The following is a 20,501-nucleotide window of genomic DNA, read 5'->3' on the forward strand; positions in this document are numbered from 1 at the left end:
ATTTTAATATATATATGCTAACAAACTGCTGCATTTGACAAAACCTATTTGTCTAGAGAAACAAATGATGCTTTAAAAAATTGTGAAAAACTAAAAATAAAACTTGTCACATTATTGATATTACCCTGACTTATTGCCCAGTCCTGTGCTATAAATGGAAATACATTGTGTAGTTCATGAACTTATCTTATGCCAGACCAAGAGGACATGCTTGTACTTGTAAATAGTGTAGTATTAAACAGAGTTTTGCAACACTGTGGAAGAAGTGAGGCTACTATTTTGGTGTTTTGACTATTTGCCATTAATGTGTGTGTAGAGCGTGTCTGTTGTGAGTCATGGAAAGGGTCATGGAGAATGAGCTGGTAAGGAGTGAGTGTCTGCACTTGTGTGTACTGTGTCTGCTCTCTGTGTTGCAGTGGGAGGGGGAATCTGAGCAAGAACAATGCTTCATGGAACTGAAAATGGAGATAAGAATGTGTCTGGTTGTCTGTATGAACATTACATTGAGTTTCTATTTATTGTTTTTTGTTCATGCTGAAACAAGTGCTGAAAAGTACCATTTTTAGCTAAAATGAAGTGCAACACTGTTCTTTTGGACAAAAACAAGTCTTCCTCCAGTGTCCTCATTTGTTATAAACAAGTTCTTTGTACTTGCAAGGCATAAAGTAAAACAAAATATACCAATGATTTTTTTTTTGTTTATTTGTAGCAATGAAAAATACTTTACTAATTGACCACTGCAAGCAGGTATATGGTGGAAATCAAAATTATTCAACCCCCATTGCAAATCAGGTTTATTGTCAAAACACTTTCAGCTGTTTGCAATGAACAAATCAAACAAATGCAATTGAAGTAGTTCAACAAAACGAATGCTTCAAGTGGTTTCCCCAAATTCAACTGAAAATGCAACTTATAATGATTTCTCCAGTTTCAAAATTATTCAACCCCTTCATGGCAACATCTTTAGTACTTAGTAGAGCACTCTTTTGCAGTTATGACCTGCTGCAAATAACATGCATAGCCAGACACCATGCTTGACTGTGGACAGAGTATTATTTCTTCGTTCTTCTTCCTTCAGACAGACCGCTGATCCATCGTGCCGAAAAGTTCCAGTTTTGTTTCATCGCTCCACAGAACAGAATCCCAAACCTTGTGTAGCTTATTTATATGATTATGAGCCGACTTTTCTTGTGCTGTTGGGTCAGTAGAAGTGTACGTCTTGGATATCTAGCATGGAAACCTTCTGCGTTTAGTACACGCCTTACTGTGCTCACTGAAACCTCAGTGCCTGTTGCCACCAAGTCTTGCTGCAGGTCTTTTGCAGTCACTCGAGGGTTTTTCACAACCTGCCTTCTCAGAAATCTGGTTACCAGCCATTGATAGCTTCCTTTTTCTGCCCCGTCCAGGTATTTCATACATTTTCTACCCCTAGCCAGTTCAGGTTGATTAGTTGCATCAAGCGTGCTTGAGACCACACCTGTTTTGCAAACTGGAGAAATCATTATAAGTTGTGTTTTCAGTTGAATTTGGGGAAACCACTTGAAGCATTCGTTGTGTTGAACTATTTCAATTGCTTTTGTTTGATTTGTTCATTGCAAACACCTCTAAGTCTGTACATTTTGACATTAAACCTGATTTGCAGTAGGGGTTGAATCATTTTGATTGTGACTGTACTAGCTCCTGGCTTAAGGATTAAGTATGCACAGAGGCCAGAGTGGTGTAGAACCAGCTGCAAACCTTGTTTACACACACTCTTTGCCTCATACACACAGAGAACCGTGGACCATGCCAGTGCAATCGGGCTAAATTTAAAAACAGTGAAGAATTAGTTTAGGTTGCCTTTTTAATTGCATTTTAAGGTAGCACCACCCAGCTCAGGGACTTGGCTATAATCCAGGTACTGCAGACTCTCCCAGATGTTCATAATGTTATCTCCCTTTCCAGCTGTTCATTACAGCCTTGTGGGCTTTCTTAATGCCTCAGTGTAGCAGGGCTCAGGCATTCCAAAATGATTTCATATACCCTGCCTTTCTTTTCACCTCTCTCTCTCTCTGTCTGTCTGTCTGTCTGTCTGTCTGTCTGTCTGTGTCTGTATTTGTGGGTGTGTGTATAAAGGGGTTGAGGTTCTATGCTAGCTCAGACTCTGTACTTGTAGTGTATGCAGGCATCATGTTCATCTATGAATTGTTCCCATGTAGTTAGACAGTCCTTGCTAGTGCAGAGCGATTGCAGCATTGGCCTCTGTCTCTCTGGATCTGCTGCAGCCAGCTGTGCAGAAGATAGTAAGAACAAGAACAACAACAACAACAGAAAAACACAGTAAGAAACTGTACGTGCATGTCCTGTCTGAAAGCAGCAATCTCCTCGCCAGACAATTGAGGCTGGCTTTGGTCCAGAGAGGCAGTCACAAATAGGACAGGCTTAGTTAAGCTTGTCTTAGCTTTGAGCCCCTGCTCTCCTCTGCTCTGCTGCTCTCAGCTCACCTAGTTCAGAAAGTCTGAAAGTGAAAGAGGAGGAGAGACTGGCAGACAGATAAGGGCTGAAACAAGAACGACTAAAGATCTAGGCTGCCTTGTATTATAGGAAGTAAAGAGGGACCTTTCTTCACATTGGCCTCTAGGGTGGAGGTCCAAGACTCGCTCATGCCTTCTTGAAGATTTACAAAGAAGTTATGACTTCCAACTTTGGCTTGTTTTTATAGTGATTTGTGCCATGGACACAATTGTTTGTTCCAGTTTGGTGGAGTGTGTTTCAGGCTGATAAGTGTGTTTAATGCAGGTACTGTATATGTGGGTGGATGTCATAAGGGAGTGGTGAAAAAGCGAAGCCAAAATGTCTATGATGCCCTCTAGTGGCTGGCTGCACTGCAGTTTTTAACCCTGCCTGTTCCCATGTAAGGTGGTTTGCACACTGGGTATGTTTGCTGCAGTCCGAATCTGAGTGCGATTATTCCCGGCGCCCCGGCACTGTTGGTCTGGTTTCAGAACGCTTGTTTGCGTTCATCTTACATCATCACTAACATGCATGGAGAACACAACGAGACTCACCATATTTTTTTGTTTGGAAAAAAAAATTATTTTGGTGCTGTTATGCACACAATTGGACCTCTTCTGTATCCCACAAAATCCCCTGCCACTCATGGTACACATGTGTTGTGGAAACTTATGGTGTCGTCATCGGCTAAAGCACATGTGCAGGTTATTTTACTTCCCGAACAAGTGCAGGCCCGAGTACGAGTTGTGTTCACATTCATGGGAGTTTTCCAGTGCAACTGAAGTCAGACCACCGCCTACAGGTAGTCTCGGGTTCGATACCACGGTGTGCTTCCCGGTCCACATGACAGCTTTCATATTACCGATATCATAAAACTGTTTTGGACTAAACTGCCAGTGTGAAAGCCCCTTAGTGAATGAAGGCTGACAGACAAAGTTCCATTTTAGGTTATAGCTCCACAAATTATTTTCAGGAATAGTGTTCCGTCACGTTGTCAAGTTCAGTTGTCCTTGATATCTCCAATATTTGTCCATATGATAAATGTCTTTTATTTGAGGTATTTATGATAAATAAAAGGGCGTGGTTGATGAAGTAACTGACCGCTTTGGACAGGACAGTTGATCCTCATGAGCACGTGCTTTCCAAGACACACCTGAAACTCTTGACAGATCTATAGCAAAGCCACATCTTTTTCAGCTGTAAGCTGTTCAAACAGACCCTCAGCAGAAAGTTTTCTTTGAAGTTTTTCCAGTATGTCGCTCATTTCGATGTCTAAGCCAGCTTGTTATACTGATATTAGTTTGCTAGTTATAATATGAGTGAACGAAGCGATGGCACAAACCAAGGCAAGCTAAATTTCATACCAAATTATTGTGTGTATGACCATAGGTAACACTCGAAAGAGCTTGGTAAGGTTTGCCAATCACTCCTTTTTAAACAATCTCCACCGACAGAATGAGCTGGGTATTAAAGAGTGCACTTCTCCATTCAGATGGGTAACTTACTGTAGGTATGAGAGCTGGATGAAAATCAAGATGAACAAGGAGCTTGTGTTCCATGTAAAAGTTGACAGCTGTTCCAGTTTATTTTTCAGTTGGTAAATTACATTATACTTAAGCTGTACTTTCATTACTTTGATTAAAATGATGGCTTGGCCAATTTCAGCTAGATTGCTAATGGTAGCTCAGTCAGTCATGACTCAGAGCTCTAAAAATCTTTTTCTCTCAGCGGTAAAAACAATATACTTGTGAAAATTACACAGCTATATTTCAGCATTTTTCATATTAATTAATTACCCTGTACTTTCCACTTAGAGTTAACCGATGTGACATCTTAAGTTACACTTCAGGTAAGATCGCACAGCGTGAGCACTACAGATATGAACAAGTAAAATGTCCATCACCAATATTGGTGGGACTCTGAGCTCTGGCTCCAAAGTCTCTACCGCACAGACAATGGATCCAATTTTTTTTTTTAAAGAATCTGAATACTAGGGATGGGCGATATGGACTTAAAACTATATCACGATGTTTTCTGGTATCTCTTGCGATAACAATATCAGTGACTATTTAAATATAGTACCATTCACCACTGTTTTTGGCTACAAGTGACAGCTGTATGCAGTCTTGAGAGCCTCAGAAACACGAACATTGATCTAAAAGTAAAACTGATAATCTGTAACCAAACCAGATCCATATTGTAGAGGAAGCTCGTCATTTAGCGATAAACCCATCCTCAGCTTCCTTTCCGCCGTACTTGTTTTCGCTCTGCACGTGAGCTGTGAATGGGTCGCACACAGAAATACGTCATCAACCAGGCTTTATCGTTATTGTCACGGGAAGACTAATTCTTTTTGTGGGGAGAATTTCTACCGGTATATCGCAAGCGATAAGATCTCGCCCATCCCTACTGACTACACAATGGAAGTACATACCACCATGTTGTCCACTCATCCGTCATTGGTTTAATGTGTTGTTTCGTGTTCTATAACATTGTGTGGGTTCGGGTTAGGCTTATGTTATCCTGCAGTCACAGAACTACCCTCAGCTGCCCTATGTGCATTGTACAATAGCTAACCCTAACTTCTGAACTCCAGCTTCGTTCAAGATAGGCTTGGGAGGATTGGCGATAGCATTGGGAATCGGCAGTAAATTCCAGCTATCGCGATAGCTGTCAAGTTGGACGCTTTAAACGTCTGTAGGAAAGTTTGATGTCTGCAGCTTTAAGATTGACACATATGATGAGATACAACACACTTTATCTTTGTTTCCTTTTAGCTTCTTTTGTATCCTATACAAACCTTAATAACCTGCCGTCTACCTTTGGAGCAGAGCAAATCCTCTTTCTCTGATGCTTCTTGGCTTCCCCTACAGAATCATGAACAGAGATTTAAATGAAGAGATTTTCACACTTTGAAATTGAAAGTGTGTTGTTTATCAGGGCTACTCTGCTATACAAAAATTCAAGAATAAGTATCTCCGCCACTGTTCAACACAGTACGTGTAGTGTATACACCATTTTATTTTTATTTTATAATGAGCTTATTTACAGCTAATAACTCATTAGGTTTGTGTACAGCCACGACTTCAGTCTTGCAAACATTCCTCCGATTGTAAAAAGCCCAATTAAAGGTTACAATAAGCCACTCGGGCCGGTTTGAAACCATTAGATCTAGCCAGAAATTTGTATGTAGTAGCTCTCAAGTATGTTGTGACTTTCAGCTCGCCACCGCACGGTTCCAACTCTGCTCTGTGACTAATGAAACACATTTAATGGTGGGTGAGTTACGTAGTGTCTGCTGCTCAGGGGTGAGACACAATCTCCCAGCCCTTTATTGGATTAATAAATGTGCGTGGGTGGCAGCGGGAACGTGTGCATTGAGCTGGATAATAGTTAGGGTGGGGGAGAGATAAGAGACTGTTCGCTCATTACTGTGTCTCCACCCGAGTTTACGCTGCATCGGGAGTCATCAGCGTGTTCGCTCCATGTACACCTCTTTTGTTCAATGGGTGGAGAAAAGTCCTGAGACACAGTCATTAATATCCTGTGTGATCATGTAGTGCCATGCTTATGAGCATGCTGAAAAAAAATGAACCCTTACCGCACTATTTGTTATGCAAATAAGTCTTCGTGTATGCATATGCATGTGTGGATACTATGAGTCACTCTACCAGGAGGCCGGTAAGGAGTGGTAACAGTGCCAGGGACGTTGGGACCTTCCTTCCTGTTGTCCAGTGGGCATGATGGCTAATGCCAAGCACTCTAAAGGAAGTCTGAATCACATGCACAGTGTGTTTCTGTACAAGAGAGTGGGAGCAGGCTTTGTTGAGGCCTACAATGTGTGAAGGGAGTCACAAAAATGTCATTTTAGAGCAAGGGTTGTTATTTATCACCCATCATATTTGGCACCCTGTTCAACCTGATATCTGCATACACATGCAGTGCTTGTATATATCGTGTATCTCTTCCAGTTTTGGACTGTTCAGAGTTGCTCGTTTTACTAGACTGAGCAGGGACTGTTTCTTGAACTAGTCCTTATGGCAAAATTAACTGCATTATATATTTTTTGTATCCATTAGTCATTTGAACCTGACCTACATAAGATTTCAATATAGGCCTTTTTCCACCACAGAAGTAGATACCCAATACCAGAATTTGGTAGTCCCCAGTTTTGTTTTGTTATTTTGTTGTTTTTTTTTGTTTAGTTTTGCTGTGAACCCCCCGCGACACTATTAATTGCTGATTTGTTATAAATACCATACTTTCTCATGGCTGATCTTTTAAGGTACTTTCACATTTGCAGCATTTAGTCCATTTTGAGGGGGCACGGTGGCTTAATGGTTAACACATTGGCCTCGCACCTCCGGGGTTGGGGGTTCAAATCCTGGCGTTTCCACGGTCTCCCTATGATTCGGGGATTTCCTCTGGGTACTCCGGTTTTCTCCCCCATGATTGCCATTTGCAAATTGTCTTTAGTTTGTGAATGGGTATGCTATTGTGCCCTGCAATGGTTTGGCACCCCATCCCCTGCCTTGTGCTCAGAGTTCCCGTGACCCTGTGTAGGATAAGTGGTATGGAAAATGGATGGATGACTAGTCCATTTGAATTAAACCCTTGATTTGTTGAGAACACACTATTCACACGGATCAAATCTTTCACTCTGAAGGCATCGGAGTCAGGTCGTCTTGTCCTGGTGATATTGTACTAGTTCCACTCCAACACTAGCACAATTTCATTGCAGTGGAAAAAATGGTTTGGTCACTGAATCAGCCCAACTGCAGTAAGTGAACCCAACATGCAAACATGTACTGTAGATGTGAACTGTTCAACAGAGCCTCAAGGTGCAAACTCAGCAGAGCACAGTACTGTTGTAGGACTGCAAAAATGTAATGCATTGTGGATGTTCGGACCAATAAAAAAAAAATGCTGAATGCGATACATAAACTATTTGAAACTAGTTATTTATATAATTGTGTAGTCATTTGTTGAGACGTACTGTGTCACACAACAGATTGCTCCATAGGCATGTCCACGCACAGAATTTCCAAACACACAAGCACACACAATGGTCTGGTTTGTTGCTGCTGACTGTCTGTCAAAAGGAATATTCAACTATTTTATTCCTTCAGGGTATGATAAGTGCAAACACAGCACAAGCAAAAAAATATTTCTGTATTCTGATCATAGTGGTTGTGAGTTTTAGTGCATTGATAACGTTCCTGCATTGAGCTGCTTTCTTCAAAATATAGCAGATTTAAATGAAAATGGTACAGATTTTTTTTTTTTTTGGTTTGTGTGCCAGTAATCCTCATTAGACAAATGATTTAACAGACAAATAAATAGTAGTTATTCAAGCACTTCTCCATGTCATCCGCACTCCAATATGATACAAGGTTTCCATGGATCCTTAAAAAGTCTTAAATTCCTTAATGTAAAAATGAGGCCTTAATTAGCATTAAAATGTCTTAAATTCACGTTTCAAAGGTCTTAAAAATACAACCGAACCGACACGGTCAATTTAGATTAGATGAGATTTAGATTTTATTTTGGCTCGTTGCTGTTTGAGATGTTAAAGCCGTGTGACTGTGTTGGACTCTGTGTGTTAAACTGAGGTCTTCCTGCGGTTTTCCGCCAAAATAAAAGCCACAAGGTCTAATGCGTAAAAGTGAATTACATCAGAAATGTATTACTATTGTTCTATGACTATTTGTACCCCAAATAAAAATTTCTTTTTATTATTAAGTATTGTTCAGTGCAGTAGTAACATGACAAAAAGCAAAGTTTGTTTTTTTTAATTAATATATTATGTTTTTTTTTTTTGTTCTATACAAATATGTATGTATATTTATAGCACTACTTATTACATTACCCTTGAATTAAATGACAAAACACTAGTGAACACTGCCGCGAGGGGGTTTCTAATACAGCTGCTGAGGGAGTGATGGCAAATTTGACATCTTTTTCTCTTCTGACTGCCGTAATCCATCTCTCTATACGTTTTTTCCTCTCTTGGAAAGTCATGGGAAGAAAATACTGGGGTTTTTTTCTTTCATCGTTGGAGCAAATGGTAATGCAAAAAGGATATTTGCGCTGGTCTCCCATATCCCTCTATAGAAGTTTACCCTGCTATAGTTTACTTAAACCCAGAAATGGATGTATATGCACGAACACAATTCATTACAGCTGATGTATCCTGTCGCATCTATTGAAGTGACGTCTTAAAATATTTTGGAAATGTCTTGAATATGGTATTAAAAAGTATTAAATTGGAAGTGCTGATACCTGCTGATACCCTGTGATAACACATCCCCGTTACTGTTCTCATTGAGCCTCCTACAGTGATCTCTCTCTATTTGGTCAAAAATAAACTAGAAATACATCCCAGAATTAAATTCTTGTGTGGTCCGGTGGATGGTATTATGGCTGCAGTGCTGTGTAGTGTGTTTGCTGAAGTACATTATCACCTGTAGGTTAAGGACTATGTATTTCAAGGTCAGTAGCAGTGATTGTGTGAGAGAATTTGTCAGCAGCAGCTTTCTGACAAACACAAACTCCGCTTTTGCTATTTGTTTGTACGTTCTCATTACATTCAATGTGCAAACCTAAGATAACAATGGAAAGGCAGGGCGTAGATGGACATTAAGAGATTTGTGTTCTAAGAGATGCTTCTTCTCTTCATGCAGGACCTCGATGGGCTTCCTGGAACCTGGGTGTGTTTATCTGTATCAGGTGTGCTGGAATCCACCGGAACCTGGGAGTGCACATATCCCGTGTCAAATCAGTCAACCTGGACCAATGGACTCCCGAGCAGATCCAGGTAAAGTGAATAAGTAATGCTTAGATTGACACTTTAATATTGTCACTGTCTGCTCTTTGTGGAGCTTTTTCTACTCTGGGTTTAATTTTAAAATCCATTATAATATTTATATTCAACACTTAGAAAGAATGCTACAGGTATGAGTGTCTAAAGTGACACTGCAATTTTATGATTAAAAAAAAAAAGTTATCCAAACCTATCACCCATGTGAAAAACTAATTGCACCATTGAAATTAAAATCTGGTTGAGCCACCTTTAACAGCAATAACTGGAACCAAATGCTTACGATGACTGGAGATCAGTCTTTCACTTACTTCTAGGACTTACTCCTATACTTCGGATGATTGTCTTGCTGCATAATCCAGTTGTGCTTGAGTTTCAACTTACGGACTTACAACCTGAAGACTGGACTGAAGACCAGACATTCTCCTTTAGGATTTTCTGGTAGAAAGCAGAATTCATTTTTCCCTCAATTATTGCAAGTTGCCCAGGCCCTAAGGCAGCAAAGCATCCCCACACCATCACACTTCCACCACCATGCTTGACTGTAGGTATGATGATCTTTTTGGAATTCTGTGTTTGGTTTACGCTAGATGTAACGGGACCCTGTCTTCCAAACAGTTCCACTTTCAACTCGTCCATCCACATAACAGTCTCCCAAAAAGGTTTGAGGATCATCAAAGTGTTTTGGCAAAATTTGGTTTTTGCCCAGCGTCTTTCTGATAGAGGAGTCATGAAAAGTGACCTTTATTGATGCATGAGAGTCCTGTAGGTCCTTTGATGTTGTCCTTGACACTTTTGTGACTTCCTGGATGAGTAGTTGCTGTGCTCCTTGGAGGAAATTTGGAAGGTCGGCCTCTTCTGGGAAGGTCCCCTACTGTGCTCTGTTTTTCCATTTGGAGATAATGTCTCTCACTGTGGTTCTTTTCAGTCCAAGAGCCTTTGAAATAGCTTTGTAACCCTTCCCAGACTGATGCATGTATATGTATACATCACCTTCTTCCTCATCATTTCTGGAATTTCTTTCAATTTCGGCATAGTGTGTTACTGGGCAAGACCTTTTAACCAACTTCATGCTGTTGAAAAAGTTCTATTTCAGTGTTGATTTGATTGAACAGGGTTTGCAGTAATCAGGCCTGGTTGCGTCTAGTCCAGCTGAACCCCATTATGAAAGTAGTTTCATCAATTTGGGGAATTAGTAACTACGGGGGCAAATACATTTTCCCAGTTGGTATTTGATAACATTTTTGCTTCAATAAATAACATTATCATTTAAAAACTGTATTTTGTGTTTACTCAGGTTGCCTGTGTTTGATTAATTTCTGAAACAATTTAGTATGAGATGAGACAAAAACAGAAGAAATCAGGATGGGGGCAAAAACTTTTTCGCAGCACCGTGCCATGAGAGATACATGGAATTACTATGGATGGTACCATTTTAGAAACCCACATAAGGTTAAAGGATAGTTGTGCTCAAATGCGTGCCCTCAGGTGTGTGAAGCAAGAAAATGTTGAAAATCCAAGGCAGAGGCAATCTGCACACTGAAGGAAAACCAGACTACAGAGGTCTACTAAAATATATATTTATTATTTTAAACTTGCATAGTGAAAAAAGAGCAAAGATCAGTGAGAAGAAGTTTCAGCCCAAAGCTTTAGTGCTCGCCTAACAAACAACAGTTCATCTCTTTTAAAGACAAATAATTGAAGCTTGAGACCAGCTGAGCTGACCACTTAGAAACCATGAAGCTTTGGACTGCAATTGAGACCAACAGTTTTGCACTCAAGCCTCCATCAGTGAAAAGTTGATAACGTCAACAAAATAGATCTCATGTGAAAACTGTAATGAATTTCCTCTATATATAATTGCCCTTTTTGACCGTGTAGTACACAGTTACAGAAGGGAGTTATTTATATATTAATTTATATTGCACCCAGATGATAATGGGTTCCCTGTTGAGTCTGGTTCCTCATATCGTCTTGGAGAGTTTTTCCTTGTCACGTCACCTCTGGTTTGCTCATTAGGGATCAATTTATGAATTTAAAATGTATATCCTGAATAATTAATATATTTCTATAAAGCCGCTTTGGGACAACGTCCCTTGTTAAAAGCGCTATTCAAATTGAATTGAATCATACCAAACTACAAAGAATTAGCTAACTGCTCATTGTCCCTAGCCACGGAAACCAAATTGACTTCTATCTGCTCACTGCAGTCTTTTTGTGCCTGGGCGTGAACGAAACAGCATTTAGTTTAGTTAATTTAGCATAATTGTTTGTGTGTTAATGGCGAGGAGTTTCAGCATTTCAGTGTGAGAATTAGATTAGCTGCGCTATGATTGAGATCATCATAATCTACACCTAGTCCTGTAAAATGGTAGACAACATGTATTTTCACTCTAATTAATTATTTTTTTTAAACAATTCTCATTGTTAATAACACATTGTTAATAATGATCTTCAGTTAATCTGATCTTACTGGCAATGCTCAGTTCTAAACGGTTAATAAAACCCTTGCCACTGTTATATTAGGCAGTTAAATGAGAGGGACTGTAAAGCTCGATTGAATCCATTTTATTAAACAACACGCGTGCTGCTTCTGCGTTTTGCAGTGCCATGCTCTGAAAGCTGTAGCCGTTTAAACTAGCCAAAAGTGAGGAAGTAATAGTGAAGACCAACTGCTATTTTACATTGTTGTTTGTTTGTTTGTTTTTTTCCACGAGAACTTTGCTGCTAGAAATATGTACGATATACACCAACACACCACTCAATGTCTATGACTCATGTAAAAACAAAAGCGCTGTGGAAGCTGCGCTCCTCTTAGCTGCAGTTCTAGCACTAGCACTGTTCAGGAGGTGTTTGCATTGCTGGGAAGATCTCAATTACATTTATGGCATTTGGTAGAAGCCCCTTATCCAGAGCGACTTACATTTCTCTAGTTTATACAATTGAGCATTTGAGGCTCAAGGGCTTGCCAGTGCTGGGATTTGAACTCACGATCAGAAGTCCAACGTCTTAACCACTGAGCTACCACTGACCCACCACTGAAGATGCTACTGCCAGTCAGTATGTGCTCTGACATGCTCTAAAAAATTATTTATTATTATTTCCCAAATGTACCATACGGTAAATGCTTATTAAGTGACAGACCTTTAGTGTGTCAAACTATTTTTTTTTCCTTTTTTTTTTTTTTTAACATTCAAAACCATGTGTCCAGGGGTTTGAACTCTCACAGGGCTTTCCACTACTGATTTGTTCACATAATGAGCTCCAGACGCTCAAAACTCTAGCTTTGTATTTCAAATGAAATATTTTAGGCTCATTACCAGGTCATGAACCAATGTTTTAAAGCCAGTGCCCTACACAGCCGTTATTAAAAACAGCATGAATGATTTATTCTCCTTCTGTCAAAATGAGCAGCACAAAGAGAGCATCTCCTCTCTGAATACTAACTGGAGCTTTAATGGTTGATTAATTCTTGATGAGTAATTGCGTGACATTTTTTTTCCCCTCCTCACTCGCTCTTCGATGAGCTCCATCAAACCCATAGTAATTTGCCTCTCACAAAATTAAGAATGTGCATTGCTTACGTTTAGTCGTTCATCATCAGTGATTATCTATCTGTTCCCATCTCTTCTCTCCTTGTGTCTGTTTGCAGAGTGTGCAGAGCATGGGCAACACCAAGGCCAGACAGCTGTATGAAGCCCATCTGCCAGATAACTTCAGACGGCCACAAACTGACCAGTATCTTTTTGTGTTTGTGTGTGTGTGTGTGTGTGTGTGTGTGTGTGTGTGTGTGTGTTGTATATCTGGTATGGTGCAAGAAGCCTTTGTAATGTGTGTTTTAAGATGCCATGGATGTTCAGCTACAGTCCTGTATATCCAGAGTCCAGCATGGTTATGTGATTCATTGCTTGAACATTTCTGCTGAACCCAGTAATATACCTATGAGCTAATTCAGGTGTACTTGAGCAGTATCACTATTAGATTTAAATGCAAATTTTTGCCTTTAGATATTCAGTGAAATGTGTTGTTTTTTACATATACAAGTTCATCATAACATGACATCATTTTAGCACGATGACCTTGTTACTTGATTTAAAACAATGGGAAGAATAAACTGCATACCTTATTTGTGCATGTTTATAGATATTTGGTAAATTGTTCGTATCAATGTCCCACAGACACGTATGACAATAGTGTCCTATTTTCTAGGTTTTAACATTGCAATATAGACAAAAGTATGTGGACATCTGACCATCAAACCCATATGTGCTTTTTGAACATCCCACTCCAAATGTAGTTCCTTCCCTTTGCTGTTATAATAACCTCCACTCTTTTTGAAAAGGCTTTTCGCTAGATTTTGGAATGAGGCTGTGGGAATTTTTGACCTTTCAGCGATTAGAGCATTAGTAAAATCAGGCACTCAAGTTAGGTGAGGAGCTCTGGGGCACGATCGCCATTCCAGTTCATCCTAAAGGTGTTCAGTGGGGTTGAGGTCAGGGCTCTCAATTCTGTATGGACCTCACGATGTGCACAGGGGACACGGTCATGCTGGAAAAGGTTTGGGCCGCTTCGTTTCCAGTGAAATTGTAATGCTACAGCATATAAAGACGTCCTATACAATTGTGCGCTTCCAAATTTTTGGTAACTGTTTGAGGAAAACCTACTTTTGGCCACAATGATCCATCCATCCATTTCCCATACTGCTTATTCTACACAGGGTCGCGGGGAGCCTGAAGCCTATCCCAGAGAACTCTGGGCACAAGGTGGTGGACACCCTGGACGGTGTCTCACACACACATCCATTCACACACTATGGACAATATAGAGATGCCAGTCAGCCTACAATGCATGCCTTTGGACTGGTGGCGAAAAACGGGGTACCTGGAGGAAGCCCCCCGAAGCACGGGGAGAACATGCAAACTCCACGCACACAGGACGGAGGTGGGAATCAAACCCCCAACTCTTGTGGTTAATATGTATATATAATAGTAGTCAAATTAGTTAAAATTCAAGTGCAAACATGAGCATTCCATGTCTTACCAAAATCATGTGCGACACCAAAAGCATACCGCGAATCAGTGTAAATAGTAACAAGTATTAAAGGACATTGACTGCCATATTGCTGTCCATTTAATTTTAGGTTCATTACTGCTTTATAAATATATAATCAGATTGCTTTGGCTGTATCATTACAATGCAATCGTTCCAGTAATGTTCTGAGCTCAGAGTCCAGTATCCACACTGTACTTTTTTTTTTTTTTTTTTTTTTAAATAATGTACAGGAGAACTTCAGTGCCCTTGGGTATGCACTAGAGTCTCTAGTGACTCCCCACTCCTCACTTAGATTTAGTGCTCGGATACAAAGGCCTTACACGGGATTTTACAGTATTTTAATGCATCGCGACATACAGCTTTCACAGCTAACACGCACACCTTGAGTTGGACCTGCATACTATTAGGGAAGGTGAAACACACACACACGCCTGGAATAGCAACAACTCTTCCCTTTGTTTGTTTCTTTTGTCTCTTCTTGGCTATTGCTTTTCCCTCCTGCAGCCTGTCACACACAGCTGGTCTAATTGGGTGTGTATGGCAGTCCAGCTAATTCCATATTCTCCTCTTTGGAGCCTTTGCACACTTTAATTGAATTTCCTTGGCAGGCACCCTGCTTATCTGCGCTCTAGTGGTTGGTGTGGGTGTGGAAATCGTTTCATTTCTATGCTGACCGCTGCAGTACAATATTCTTAACTGTCGAAATGGATTAATCTGGATAGGAAAGGTGAAGCTTCTTCCAGGAAAAAAAAGCCTTTGATAGAACTCGCTTCATTCGGAGGCAGAGATTTTCTGAATGGAGATTTGCATCTGGTGTCGTAGACCTTTTTCTCTCTGCCAGATGTTGTCACGCTCTGTGCCTCTGCTCCTTGTCTCATGTTTTTAATGAGCCCGCTAATAGACGACTTGCCCCATTTATGTAAGCGTTACGAATGGTCAAGAAAAGATATGCAATGAAAAGCAGCCTTTCTGTCAGAATCACTCTGCAGCACTCTTCAGCATTTTCTCTTCCTCTCTGCTATTCGTTTTTCCCTAGGTTCCTCCTTCCAGTTTGGTCTCTTTTCTCATTCCTTTTTTCCTTTATCTGTGTTATTTTAGTCTGTCTCTTGGGCTCACTCTCTCACTCCCACCCTGTTTTATGCAGTTCTTGGCCTTTGACTCTTCATTTAAATTGTATCAGAAAAATAGATGTGCTCACTATGGAAAGCAGGAGACTAATGAATAAAATTGAAGATCAGTCTACCTCTATCCCACTGTTCTTCTCTCTCGATTTCTCGCTCTCTCTATCTCTATCGCTCTGTCGCTTTCCGTTTATTGTGAACTGCTGACAAAATAATTATACTATCCTTTTTTGAAGGTATAGCTTAGATTAGCTTCAGTATTAGAATTCAATTAAATAAAAAAATAATGTAATATAATAAACGATTTGGGGCGGTTTTCAGACTTAAAATCCCCATGAAATCAAAATAGAAGTTTTGTGACTTTTGGTATGAATATGTTCGTCTTAAGGTTATCTATAAGCTAGTGTGCTCCAAAACAATGACAAAAAAAAAAACCAACAATTTTGATGACATCATTCTGCACTTCAGGTTTTCATCAGAGTTTCTGTCTGTTCAAATGCTCTCTAGAATCTAGAAAGTGTCCCGCCCACAACATTATAAAAATGGGTCATAAATGGGTGTTTGGCTGTTCGAAGGCGTGCGTTTTATTCAGTTTCCCAACTGTAAGTTGGTTAAGAATGTAATTTATTGATTTCGTTCACTTTATCGCTCTGGCTTGCATCCATGGTATTAACCGTCAAGCACGTGAGGTAAGCTAAATGCTGTTGGCTGTTTAAAAATTGGGAGGAGCCGCTCAATATGTCCCGCCCTGACTTCCTGTTTCAGTGGAAATGACATCGAATAACGCTGCTCGTTTCAAGGCACTTCACAGGGACTTTAAGCTCAAAAGTTACATCAATATTTATGCTAATATTCTCCGTCTTCTCAGCAGCCCTTATGTCAAATTTCTGGGCAGACTGTTCGGATTAATAAAATTAATATTAGCATGTTGTTCACACTAATGCCTTAATTTGCGTTATTTTTTTCTTAAGTAGTCTGAGATGGTTTTATAAAATAACATAAAAACACCACCTTCTCACTAAAGAAACCGCTCACTAATAGGTGACATGTAATAGTAGAGGAGTATATTGCCAATATTTTGTTTCATGTATAGTCCTAATTGTAATTATCACATGCATTAAACTTAAATTTGGTTTATTTTAACAGTCCTAGAGATAAATAATTTCTTTTAAATACGTCCTCTGCCTGGGAAAAACTCGTGGACTTTAAATCAGTTGAATTTAAAAAAATAAAAATTGAATTAAATTCAAGTCCAGAATCATGCATGTCTGTTTTCAGCAAACTCTCTGAGAATATAATGGCACAGAACACGCAATTTTTTTTTTCTCCACTCAATTAATTCAGTGCAATATCGAAATTTTGTATTAAGGTAGTTTTTAGATAATTGCAGTCATAGTAAAGGGATTGCTACTTGTTTGATGACTCACTATCTCTCCGTTTACAGTGTTAAGGCTAAGCAGCTTGGAGCTCCTAATTTCTTTTGTCCTCCCTCCATTACAAAGAGTAGTAATTTTCTGCCAATCTTTTTCAGGAATGTCGGGTGCTTTACATTTCCCTATTTTGCAGTTTTATTCTTTCCTTTTTTCCACTGTTTCTGGAAAAAAAAAAACTAAAAAATTAAAAACTCCTCTGGCTGATACTGGCATAGAGAGCGAGGGGGGGATATTTTAGTTATCAAACACTGTCTGACAATGACTAATAAAACAGTGGAGGCTACTAGTGCTAAGATGCACTCCTAAAAACTCCTAAGCACACACACACACCCCTTATACTCTGAATGCAAGCATTATTTTAAATTCACTGATATGGTGGCAGGCCAAAAAGATTTATTAAAAGCATGAACATTTGAATAATTATTAGTGACATTAGGCTACATTTAGCTGACAGGACATGGGCTGAATGGAAATGTAGGGTGGCCCATTAGGAGGTAGTTTATAACACTGCAATTGATTAGCATCGTTAACAAATAACTGGCTATCGCAAACATTACATGGAGCATAAGGTTAGCTGGTTTCACGACCACAATGCCAGCTGCCTCAAACAAACATAATATAGGACCATCTTTCAGGTGCTTCGCCAAATTCCAGGTGTTTCCTCGCTTTGTTTGAAATGAACACTAGCATCGGTTGCACACCGGCTTCAGAGCATCAATTATATGTTTGTTGTCATCCGCCTCGATTGCGAAGTATTTCCATATTTGACTCCTACCACCTTTCCTCTCGGCGAGTCAGGGCAGAGCTAAACTTGTTGCCGTTTTCTGTAGTTTTCCCCGTGTGCTTGTAGGCGTTGTTCTTATTCTTTACCACTTGTGGACCGACTAAAACACTTGCGTGTATTTGATGCCCCCTTCAGTTCTGGAAGAATTACAACTAGGTACTTTCATTACTAACGGTACCCACGTTACTGCAGAAAAACAAGTACCGTCACGTTTCTCGTGACATCCCCACTTCCTGTACTTTTTTGTTTCTTTGTTTCTTACTTTTGTTTCTTTCTCGTCTTACTTGACTTCCTTTTCATTCTCCCGGGTCCTCTGTCACTGTGATGACCCCGATCCATTATTTTTTATCAGATGTACAATTGTGTCATAATCAAAGATTCATGAACGTGCAAATCCAATAATGCCAAAGGAGCTTTTGCCCTTAACACTTTGTTTGCTGCCAAGCTGCATGATGGCAGTGCTGCTTTTTGGCGTGTGTGTGTGTGTGTGTGTGTGTGTGTGTGTGTGTGTGAGAGTGTGTGTATTGTATGATCAGTGTGCCTGTCTATTTGTTTTGCGATCTCTCAGCAGTGTCAGGGATCAGTGAGGCATCAGAGACCCGCAGCATTTTCTGCCTTTATACTCCATATATAATATAAAATTTCTTCTATAATTGAGTACATCTTAGTATAGAATCTTTCTTCTACCCATCTCTTTGTTCTTCCCGTTACTGTTTTTTTTTTCTCTCTCTCACTCCCTCTCTCATGGAGACCAGTAGCAGCATTAGAAGTCTTGACTTTGGTGCAGCTGATGATGTGAAGAAAGAGCAAAGACTCAGAAGAGAGGCCAGACCTGCAGGAGCTTACATACTAACAAGTGTAAGATGCCAATTAAAGCTTGCTAGCAGCAGCAAGTATACTACCCAAAGACAAAATGGACCTTTAAACTAAGATTTTAATCAGCTTTGATACATGGAGGTGAGGATGAGAGGCTTTGAGGCAGCTGCTAACTGTTCATGGAGAATGAGAGAGAGAGTATAATGGTTAGGTGATGGTGTGCTAACTGACCGTCTCACAGGCATGGTTATACACTTCTACTATATGGATGCATGAGGAATCGGAATTTACCATGATACCATTTCAGCATTATAATATAGATCAGTGCTGCATTTTTAATAGGCCAACTGTATGTAGTATTTCGCTAGTATTAGTTAGTGATGTAGTATTTCGCCTGTAGGGGGGATGGGGATGGGGGGAGCACATGTTTTAACTTTGTATGCATTGCAGGCGAGTTGTCCCCAGAGTTTTCTTCCTTAACAACCTTCTCAGAGCTGTAGAGTTCTTCATCAGGGACAAATATGAGAAGAAGAAGTACTATGACAAAAACGCAGTCACTGACTCTTTTGTAAGTACGGCCTGATCATCTACGCATCACTTTTGGCAAGCTGCAGTAATGTCCTTCAGTGCATTGTTGTGAATATGTTTTGTTTTACTGATGAATCGTTTTAAATGCATTATTAATGTAAAAGATTCACATAGGTTCTTATGAAAATGTCCGGTGTGTCCTATTTTACTAGTCAAATGATGGTGCTGTGTCTAATATGAATTTCAGTGAGGTGTTTGCTCAAGGCAAAACATAAGTAGGTAATATGTATGCTGCTCAGGCTGTAGATCACTAGAGGCCTCAGACATCATACAGCTGTTCAGAGTTCTGGGCAGAAGGTCACACCAAGGTGTCTGTTTCTAGTATGTGCTAGAAAAACTGGAGCTTAGCAAATGTTGTTAAATTGTCATGCATGCTAATTAGTTGGTTTAAAAAAAATAAAAAGTCGTCCTACATACATATCCCTCAGTGGTCACACTGAGCAGAAGATGGCAGAAGAAAGTGGTTTTCCTTCAGTTTTTCCATCAATAAAACTATAATAAATGGAGTATTTTTCTAGTACAAAATAAACATGCAATGCCTTAAAGGAGCAGTAGTCATTTAAAAAAAAAAAAATCTTACTGGTATAAAAAGTAGAATAGGATTAAAATAAATAAATAAATAAATGTTTAAGCAGTTGCATCAGCACACGTATATTATTTGACTGAGAAAACCCATTCAAACCCAAACTGTATTATGGGCTGGAATGCTTGGCTGTGTTTACCTGAGCCTCCTGTCAGTCTTTTTATAGACACTCCCCATCTCCCCTTCACTCCACCCTAACTCAGTCTGTTCAGGAAGAAAAGCATGGTAGAATACAGTAAGTATTCAGTGCCACAAGATACTTTTATAGTGAAAATACACCAAACTTGCAAAAAAAAAAAAAAAAAACCTTAATGACAAGATACATGCAAAAAGTGGAATAAACATGTAACGCTTTTCCAAGATGTATAAAATTATTACTGGCAAAGGGCCTTGAAGTTTGACCTGAAATTAGCAACGCTGCCATGTAAGGTAATTCTTTGGATGAACCACCTCCATTGAATATTTGTAAAGCTAGCGAGCGCCTTTGCAGCTAGAAATGCTAACTAACTAACACCGGTAGTAACTATCAGCTGAAAAGCTCATAAGAGCAAAGAAAACCAGGACTGTGTAGACCCTCTTGACCATTCTATGAGCTCTCATGTTAACACCTGAAGACACAGGAGTTTGATACCTGCTCTGGCAAAAGCATTAACTAAACCAGTAGACACCTAATCTGGACTAATTTTGTCTAATCTTGATTAGCATACCAGGAGCAATACTCGAGATATCAGTATGTGAAGAGTTTTATTCCAGAATTCAGTAGATCCAATTAAACATTTGGAATTTTCACTACAGGGCACCCACAAGTATG

At 39.7% G+C, this 20,501-nt stretch overlaps 1 protein-coding gene across 5 annotated transcripts in view; it reads left to right on the plus strand.

The window, feature by feature from the left end:
- The window catches only part of smap1 (small ArfGAP 1), a 125,826-nt gene that overhangs the window by 28,747 nt on the left and 76,578 nt on the right, over nt 1–20,501 (plus strand). For 4 of the 5 annotated variants that reach the window (XM_053621382.1, XM_053621381.1, XM_053621384.1 and 1 more), the window contains exons 2-4: nt 9,177–9,310; nt 12,966–13,051; nt 19,012–19,087. In XM_053621382.1, the coding sequence (XP_053477357.1) occupies nt 9,177–9,310; nt 12,966–13,051; nt 19,012–19,087 (296 nt within the window). Of the gene's footprint in view, nt 1–9,176; nt 9,311–12,965; nt 13,052–13,972; nt 14,255–19,011; nt 19,088–20,501 lie in introns of those variants that run through there. The other variant, XM_053621386.1, reaches the window with a different exon arrangement.

This window comes from Ictalurus furcatus, chromosome 3 (assembly GCF_023375685.1).
Source record: "Ictalurus furcatus strain D&B chromosome 3, Billie_1.0, whole genome shotgun sequence".
NCBI classification, from domain to species: domain Eukaryota; kingdom Metazoa; phylum Chordata; class Actinopteri; order Siluriformes; family Ictaluridae; genus Ictalurus; species Ictalurus furcatus.